Source organism: Camelina sativa, chromosome 15 (assembly GCF_000633955.1).
Source record: "Camelina sativa cultivar DH55 chromosome 15, Cs, whole genome shotgun sequence".
Taxonomy (NCBI): domain Eukaryota; kingdom Viridiplantae; phylum Streptophyta; class Magnoliopsida; order Brassicales; family Brassicaceae; genus Camelina; species Camelina sativa.
In genome coordinates this window covers 6,524,775-6,535,218 of record NC_025699.1, presented here as the reverse complement: position 1 = coordinate 6,535,218, position 10,444 = coordinate 6,524,775, and the positions used below count along the sequence as shown (strand labels likewise).

General features: G+C 29.4%; 1 protein-coding gene across 1 annotated transcript; it reads right to left on the bottom strand.

Moving 5' to 3' along the window:
- On the bottom strand, nt 2,733-4,543 carry LOC104745695 (GDSL esterase/lipase ESM1). Its single transcript, XM_010467010.2, has 5 exons — nt 4,237-4,543; nt 4,020-4,138; nt 3,701-3,901; nt 3,356-3,614; nt 2,733-3,255 (listed from the first exon to the last, which is right to left on the bottom strand). The coding sequence occupies exons 1-5, from the start codon at nt 4,496-4,498 to the stop codon at nt 2,930-2,932; spliced, it is 1,167 nt and encodes a 388-aa protein (XP_010465312.1). The 5' UTR covers nt 4,499-4,543; the 3' UTR covers nt 2,733-2,929.

The window sequence follows — 10,444 nt, the reverse complement described above, 5'->3', positions numbered from 1 at the left end:
AAAAAAAAAAAAAAAAAAAAGATCACTAAGTACCAAACCACATATGATAGATATTATGCGTTTTGACTTGCTAAAAAATAACATGTGCACATTTTCTCTTAAGAAAAAACAACATGATGTTAAGTTAAAAAAAATACAATGTTTTAAACTGTCTAATATCCATTTCTAGCAAAACCCTAGAGATCACTGATTCGAATGGCTCTAAAGGACGAGACCATATAACTTGCTCTAGTCTCAAACCTGAGGGGATGTATAGGTTTTGGCCCAGAACATCTTACTTAATCAAAAAAAAAAAAAAAATTGATACTTGGTGACAAATTCATGGAAGCTCTCATCCAAAAGAAACTGATATTAGCTCCATGGTGTGATGAAGTTGAAGTGGAGAAGCTTGTGAAGGAGCGTACAGAAACAGAAACAAGAGCGCCACGCACCTTATGCTTTGCATCCGGAAAGCCTGCCAGGAAATACAGGGGCAGGAGTTACTAAGTGAGATCCATGGAATGTTGTATATGGCTCACTTGGTATATGAAACCCCAATTTCTCACTTTATTTTTTGTTTATCCTCATTTCAGTATGAAATGGAATTTAAGTTTTACAGCTACAAGAACAACCATTTACTTATTTCACAAAGAAACCGAACAGAATACGAGATCCCTTATATTCACCGGAGAGACAACATGTTTGTCTCCGGAATAAAACAGATTAGTGATTTGGTTATCGGTTTTCTCGGTGTTGTGATGCTCGTTGAAGAACATAAATGATTTTTGGTAGTTGCAGAGCTTCGAATGCATTTCTGTTCTTATAATTAACCGCACCCGAATGCATTTCTCGATCCAGCACTACAGCAAGAGGTCGTTGTATCAGTATATCCTAACCATCAACACCACGATTTACATTTCAAATGGTAACAAAAACAACTTAGTTAAAAAAAATCTTGGAGCTTGCATTACAAAGGTGGGAACATATCAGAAACTCACTTACAAAACTTCCAACCACCCTTGTTTAGGAAAATTCACCAAAAGCCATGGTGTCTTAATAATAATCTTGGTAGAAATCGTCCATCTTGTTACAGAAGTAATCACAATGTTAAGAATATTTTTGAATTAGTGGTATCGTTATCTTGGCAAGAATCGTACATCATGTAACAAAAGTAATCACAATCGTCAATATATCTAACTTGCATAGTTGCATGATTCATAAGACTTTATAACGAAGAGAAAATTATGGAAAACACGTTATAGAGTCAACCAGTCTGAATTGTGGCTTCCATACTTTACACGTGAAACTCGGACTAGTAAATTTTAATTAATAATTGAATATCGAAAGTGGTTCAGAAGAAAGGAAACTCAGAGTTTTAATAATGAAAAATTCTTGGATTCACTCCTAGGGGTGAACAACTTTAGTTTACCTCTTCTTAATTAACTAATCAGAATACAACAATATGACTAGGGGTGTCAAAATAGGTAGAAATCTATGGGTTTATCCCGTTTGTTTATTATTTTAACGGGTATAGGTTAAGTCTTTATACCTATATAAATAAATAGATTTTGATGGGTTCGTCCAATGGTTTGTGGGTTTATCGGGTAAACCTATTAGGATTATAGGTTACCAATGGGTTGATGGAAAAAAACAAAAATAATATATATATGCATATAATATAATATAGATATATATTAATATGTAAAATATTTTCTTTTATAACTAATTTATGTAAAATATCTAAAATAAATGTTAAGTTTTTCTACTTTGCTAAAAAAAAAAAAAAGTAAACAATAATATATATGTCAATGATCTAAAATGAGTGTGAAATTTTTCTATAATATCTAGAAATTAATTTTTTAAGCTTGAAAACTTTGGTTGGTTTTTTAATTCTATTTTATATAAATATATTATGGATATAATATCAATTATTTTATTTTATTTTTATATGGGTAATCCATATAAACCATTTAGCCATTGGGTTTTATATAATTGGGTTTGGGTATATAAATTCAACCTATTATAATAAATGGGTCGGGTTGAACCCGCCCACAAAAGTCTCTAACCCATGTGGGTATGGGTCGGGTCGGGTCGGGTTACCCATTTTGACACCCCTAAATATGACATGTTATATTATATTTTTTAAAAATAAATTAAAATTAAAATAAAAAGACAAAGCAAATTAAGGAAACAAATTATGTAGATTTTTTATTAAGGAAACTATGTCTATTTGAATTTATAAAAGAGGATTAGGGTTTAAATTTATAATTTTTAAAATTATATATCGGTTTGGGTTTATAAAAGAATGGTTATGACTTAGATTTTATAATTAAACAAAATTAGATGTCGGTTTGGGTTTACAAAAGAGTGGTAGAGTTTAAATTTTACAATTAAACGAAATTATATGTCGGTTTGGGTTTACAAAAGAGTGGGTAGGGTTTAGATTTTACAATTAAACAAAATTATATGTCGGTTTGGATTTATAAAAGAGTGGTTAGAGTTTAGATTTTACAATTAAACGAAATTAGATATCGATTTGGGTTTTAAAAAAGTGGTTAGGGTTTAATTTTACAATTAAACAAAATTATATGTCGGTTTGGATATATAAAAAATGGTTAGGGTTTAAATATGATAATTAAAAATTGCAATATAATATTAGAATTAATAATTTTAAAATTGATTGATCTATAGAATTTGTTTCCTTAATTAAGATTTGTTTCCATAATTTAGAGAGGGTGAATGAGAGAAAGGTGAACTCAAGAATTGTCTATAAGTAATAGAGATTCGAATATCTCGTTATTTTAATTTCCATAGATTACGAAACATAATACAAGACGACATATTTTTTAAAGCAATTTATTCGGCGGCATAAGCAGAATTAGGACGTAACGATACATTATACGATAGTAGCTCGTATATATGTCGAACGATTCTGCTCAAAGCCATCCGTTTAATAGGCTGAGAAACGGGCGTAGGAGTCCTGAGAGGGGAGGCGACGACGGGCCGAAAACTTGTTAGGTACCCAAAACTCACGCATCTTCTCTCCGTTTGGGTAGACGATGAGCTCACGTACAGTCAGAGGTTGGATCACGTTAGGGTCGGCTGCGTAGAGAAGATTGGCCATTTCTTCCTGCGCTTTCTCTGAGTTGTGACGTCCGTCAAAGAAGAGGTAAGATCTCTGATAGTCACATAGCTTTGAGTGGACGTTTAATTTTCCGCAACCGTATGCATTATGTGTCCCAACACCGCAACACGATGCGTTTGATACGTAGAATCCTATACACATATGTATTCAGGTATTAATTTTTGTATCAAACAAAAAAGAGAATTCTTATAGATTATCATCACGGAAACTTTGGTCGAGTGAATATCTTACGGTAGTTGAGACTTCTCTGTGTTCTACGAATAATAGCGTCGTAGAAATCGAAGACAGTGAACTGAAAACCGTCAATGGCGGGGGAATTAGCAAAGTCGTTTAGCATCGGACCGATCTTTTCGTTGTGTTGTTTGGCCAAATCGTTGAGTAGCTCGTAACAGTCGTTGCCGGTCTTGTAGTCTTGCCTCACGATCGGTAAGCAGCCCAATGGTGCTAGCAATTGAACCACAAATTTTCTTGCTCCCAAATTGGTTAACGACTGTAGTTATATAATACACTATGTCAATTAAACATAATAAAATAAACCAAATACAAACGATGTTTGTTGGTTTGTCGACAACTTACTTTAATGTCAGTGTTCAATTGCGTAATGACGGAAGTGACAAAAGCTTGCTGCTTAGTAGCGTCTGCATCGGGGTGTTTCTGGATGTAGTTCAAATAATCTTCCGTGCCAATGTATATCATAAACAATGACCGTTTGATGTAATCACTGGTCCAGTTTGATATGATACTTTCGAATTTAGCCACTTGTTGACTCAGTGTCATCTAGATACACAGAAAGATTATAACTCTTTTTATTGATTTTATCTAACATAAAGTTCTTCTTACTTCATATGTAAAATATATAACTTTAGTCTTCAACGTTTTAGCAAAGTAGACTTACAGATTCCACCGGACTCCCAAGAATAGAAGCATCGGTGACAGCAAAACTAACTCCACGTGTAACATTAGCGTCCGGTTTAAGCGCCGGTGGGACTCCGTTCGGAATAGCCATGAACTCAGCTAGAAAATATATATACCATGATCATAAATTATTATCTTGTTTAATTAGTGCATGCGTGAACCAAGAGAAAAATATTCGAAATCTGAGAGGAGCGTACCGATAAAGTCGGGGATGATGTGGCCATCAGAAAACTTGCCGTTAGGGTCGTCACGGGATTTGCCGTAAGGCCAGTTAACTTGAGGAGGGTTTTTGTCCTTGCTGAGGTACACTTTGTTTCCGGCGTCGTAGTAAGAGTCTCCGAAAGTGAACAACGCTACGTTGGGAACACCCTCGCCGGCATTGACGATGATCGGATTATGGAAGATGGTTAATATTAGTAACACTCCCAGAATACTCACCAAATTACAATTGTCTGCCATCTCAATTATTTTTAGTGAAGTGAGGAAGATTGGTCTGGTAATGAACTTCGCAGTTCACTTGGTCATATTTATATTGCACAGGTTGGTAAATTTTTGATGAGTAAAATGTTACGGTTTAAAACACTCTTCACTGCACCTTAAATTTGAGGCCCCCATAGCATGCATGTTAGGTCGGAAATTTTATCATTTTATATATATATATATATAGTTATTTGTATATTGAAAAAGAGGTTTAGTTTATAAAAATATATTTAGATATTATGATTTTCACAAATCTTTTCTATATGTTCTATTAACCATTTATCATGAATTTGTATACCAACATGATTTTTAAGGTTGATCCTACTAGCACTTTCTGTGGTTATGTTATTTGTTCTAAATTCTAGCTATTAAAAAAAAAAAAAAAATCTAACTCATGTCATTTGTTATCTGATTAATCTACTCTCCAAAACATAATAATCTACTTATATATCATTTGTTATAGATTAACAACAATCATATATATTAATATATCTACTTAATCCCAAAAACATAATATTATATGTATATAGTTTAAATGAATACATTATTATATATATAGTTTAAATGAAAGAATACATCGAATTTAAGTTATTTCCATTTGATACTAAACATACATACAAATATATAGTAGAAATTGTGTTTCAAAAATAAATTTGAAAGAACTCCATAACAAATCATAACTCTAACTAAAGTACACTTTTATTTGCTGGTGTCTTTTAAAGCAAATTCTTTTGCTTGGGATATCGCCAAATGCCAATAGTGCTCATCGCCATGGTCATTTGCAAATTGCAATCATATTTTACTTTAGATGGACTAGCTAGCTAGCTTAGAAAGCTTTGCGCCACACGAGGATTTGCTGAACAAATGAGAAGTTGAGGTTTTTTTTTTTTTTTTTTTATGGCTTTATGCTATGTTTTACCTATGTGGCTCTGTTTTTTTTTTTTAATCTGTTTTATCTTTGGTTGTCTTATTGAATATTTCTAAAAAAATTACACTTACATACAATATATAATTTATGAAAATATTAACAACCATTTCTTACATATAAAGCGTACACATATATTAAACACCAAAAATGGGTAATTTCTTTATAAATATCTAATTTAGTGAGAATAATCTTGTAAATGTATATTTCAATCTTGTATCTGAACAATAAAATCATATCAAGTTATAAGTTTTTTCACTAAATTTTTTGGAAAAAATATATATATATATATATAATAAAATAGATAATATATTTGCGTGTGTTCTCTGATCAATTATTGAATTGTATAGTAAACAGTCAATTTAATGACTACAAAAAAAATGGTCCCTACGATGGATCGAAAGGTGACAGAAAGTCAGTACGTCGATATGTATGATTAGTCNAAAAAAAAAAAAAAAAAAAAACACGTGCCAAAACATATCATGTGGTTTAGGAAACTTTTATTAGTAGAGAGTCTCTTCAATCTAATTTCCATTTTTTTCTAGAAAATAAATAATTCTATATGGGAATTGGATTTTGATTTGATCCTAGAATCTATACTAATAAAAAGTAGAAACTATAAGCCCCTAAAGCTGTCCACCTATGATTTAAAACATCCAATAGGGATTCGATATATCATTTATTAACATTTTATACAATTTCCAGAATTTTCTATATTAAAAATTATTTAAACAACATATCATAATTTAACATGTCATTTTTTGAATTTACAGAATTTTTTAGAAAAAAAAAATTTTAAATTTATGGAAATCAAAGAACTATGCACAATATCCCACATCGGCTAGAAATTTTTTAGACAATGGTTTAGAACCAGTATAAATAAGATAAATATGCTTCCAACAATGAATAAGCAGGAAAGTTTGATTTATCAGGCGTCCAAGTGTAAAAGTTTTATTTGGTTTGATCTAGTATTTTAATTGATCAAATTAAAACTTTAAAAAGTTTCAAAAAACTATTATAATATTTAAAAATTTTAAAAGTTTAAAATATTATAAATATTGAAATTTTGTAAAAGATTCAAATTTTATATTTCGAAACCTTTTAAAAGTTTAAAATATTATAAATATTGATGTAAAACATAAATTATCTTATTTATCTATATTTCTGTTTTTTATTTCTTATGAGCTGTAAAACATATTTTTGTGAATGATTTTACAGATGAGTTGATATTCTTTCATTAATTTTTTATTTTTGGGTCTAAGGAAGAAGGATTGACATCACAAGACCTTAATTTGATGTTTGAGTCAAATTTTGAGGTTTAAAGAAGAAAGATGGACGACAAACACACATGTTTTATTAGCTATACATAGGCATGACCAGGATTACGGTTGTCAGGGTTAAGGTTTATTAACCGATGGTTAGAAATTTTTGTAACCTTAACTAGAACCGTTTAAATACGGTTACGGTTCAAGCGGTTACTGTTATATATGGTTACGGTTATTTGATAATATGATACGGTTGATATTATTTGATGATATAATATAATTGATATTATATATTTATAATTAATATGTTCTTATAGTTTACTCATATTTCTATATATCATATGATTCATATTAAATAAATATTTATTAGTATATTTTATTATGTTTTTAAAATATTATAGACCAAGTAAGGATTTTGGTTTGAGAAGTTTCTAAACGCGTGGATCTAAAACCAAATAAGTATATAGATAAAATTGTCAATAATTGGGTGCATGTGTTGACTATGCTAGTGTTCATGAATTTCACAAATTTTATGAGAAAAAAAATGATTTTGTTCTTGGAGTTTGATGGGTTAACAAGTTGTGTGGTAGTCTAAAAAAATGTTTTTCAGTAGAAGAATGTGAAGAAGTAGACGAGGAAGAAGAAGAAAAAGAGTATAACGAATAACCAAACGGTAAAAGTTACGATGACAATTAACACAAAATTTGACAATAAAAATGACAAGCAAGAATATGAAGAATAAGAAAACATTGAATAAAAAACATGAAAACATAGGTGATAGCGATCAATTAAATATGAAAACGAGTTAAATTCATGATTATAAAATTGTTTCGGTTTTCTGGTGGTCAAAAAAATGATTTAGGATATGTGAGGTCATCAGTTTGATTTGCCTCGCATGGACGTCGAGTTAAATTCATGACTTTTTATCAGATTTGATTTTATAACCCAACTGATTTTTATATTTTAAAAATTTGTATATCTGAAATTTATTTTTTCCTTAGTACTAATTTTAATTTTTTATGAGATAATATTTTATTACCGTAATCAATCATATATAATTTATATCAAAATATATCAAATAAACTCACGCGTAGCGTGGGTTCAAAACCTAGTTTATACTAAATAAAAGTAGAAGTTATAAGCTTTTAAAACTGTCCACCTAAGATTTAAAACATCCAATAGGGATTCGACACCCACTAATTAATATTTAATTAAAATATGATAGTTTTCTATATTTATTAAGATTTTTTTGAAAAAGAAAAATTAAAATCTATGGAAATAAAAGAACTATAAGACTAATGCTTCCAACTACGAATGAACAGGAAGCTTGATACATCATGCGTCCAAATTCAAAAGTTTATTCGGTTTAAACCGCTTCTTTATTTGAGAAAATTAAAATTTTTAAAAGATTTCAAATATTATAATATTTAAAATATTTAAAATTTTAAAATATTATAAATATTGAACTTTTAAAAGTTTTTAGCTTTTAAAAAGTTTAAAATAATATAAATATTAAATTTTTAAAAAGTTCAAATATTATTAATATTTAAACTTTATAGAATGTTCAAAAATATTATCAGTATTTAAAATTCATAGAAAGTTTAAAATATTATAAATATTTAAACTCTGTAGAAGGTTTAAGTATCCTTAATATTTAACTCTAAAAAGTTTAAAAATGTGTATACATGGTGGGTCTAGGGACTCATGCCGTGTGGTTATGGGAAGTTTTGATGGTGGTGGAGGAGCTAAGACAGGTCTGATATGGGAAAGAAAGAGGAAGAAGAGAAAGAAATTGAAAGGAAGATAGAGATAAAGGCTGAGTGGAGGAGCCAACTTTTTGGGCTCGTTGACGCTGGGTCTGACGTCATTCCAATAAGATAAAGATACCAACTTGATATCCAACAAGCCAAGAGTCCATAGAAACTGACAAAGCTTCAATGAGAATTAAACTCAAGGATTTGTGTATGTTACTCTTTGACTAAGTAACTGCTGGAAAATGGTACAATTTATGATAAAAAAACATGAATAGTTCTGAGATGGGTTATTGAGGGCATCTTTTGGAAGTCGTAAGGATGTCCGATCGAGCTGAAACTTTTTCATGGTTGGACCGAATGTGAAATTTGAAGTATTAGATGAATCCACTTTGTTATTGTTGTAAACTATAACAATTATTGAGATTATACTAAACTAACATAAATATAGAATATCATTTAAGAGTGAAAAATTCAAATAACAATTACAGAATTGAAAAATAATTTGAAAACTAAAAAAAACATAAATAAATGGTAGGGAGATGATAAGATCATTTGTATGTGAAATTTTGTAAGGTTTTATAAGATAATTACAAAGTTTTACACTGTAATTTTGAAAAAAAAAAGTTTAGGAGGGAGCATATTTGAATGGAGATATGGGAAAAGAGTTATTACTCAAAAATTCCCAAAAATTAATTTCAAAAATTTGAAAAATATATTTTTCTCTTTATTAAATGTACATTGTTACTAACACCACTATATATATAATTATATTTTAATTAATTTTATATATTTTTCTTTCTTTTATTTTTTTAATAACAAAAATAAATGATGCTTAAAATAAAAGAAAAGAACATTTGTGTTTAAAAAATTAAAAAATACGTTATCATATTTTTGCATATTATATGGAAATGTATAGCTGTTTAAATGATTTTCAAATCTAATTTTTTTATAAGACAATTCATACAATTATACCCGCGCATAGCGCGAATTAATAGTTTAGTTAAAAATAAAGATGTGTTGTAGATGGTTTTAGACTTATGGGATGACAGCCACATTACACGTCTACGCTGAAATTGGAACTCTAGATTTTAGCTATTTGTTTTTATTTTCTCTTATACGAACAAACCTTTTTGGATTCCAACATAAGGTTGGTTAATTAGTGGTATAATGTAGATAAGCCGAAATTATTGACATCTAAAATAACACGAATTCTGTTTTCGTGATAATTTGTTAAAAGTTGATCCCAACTCTAGAAAATGTATAAATCTAGGACCCATACTTATAATAGATATACCATCTTTTGTTGAAAGTGCTTATATTGGTATATTTTAGTTGGTAAGTGCTTGATTTTAATATTATTATATATATGGTTCTTAATTTCATATCATCGTCATTTTAGTACTATTAAGGCACTATCAAAAACTATATCAAACAAATAGTAACACAAATTTGCCGTCTGATAGCACTATATCCAGAGCCGGCCACAGATACCAGCGGAGCAAGCACTTGCTTGTGGCCGCTTATTTATTAAAAACATTTCGGCCAAATCATTTCGTAGATAAACGTAGTCTAGTGGTAGTGTTTAGTTATACCTCTCAGTCTCACCATCAGCTTCCTTGGTTCAAATCCCACAACTATTAGCTTCTCAATTATCTTTATTTTTCGTTTTTTATCCATAACAGTATACAGTAGCTTTAACTTATTTAAATATATGTGTATATATATATATATATCTAATAAACTATTATTATTTAAAAAACGAAAATAAGAAAAGAAAAAATTTAATTAACCCTAGCGATCATCGGTTCTTCTGCCTCTACCCTCTCTACTGCACATCCTTTCTCTCCTTGTTCAATATTATTATATATTTCTTTCTTTGGTTTTGAATTCACCATTCTTTTTGTTCTTAAATCATCTAGATCCTATACCTATTTTAGAATTCATCTTATAAATTTGGATTTTCACAAAAAAAAAAAAAAAA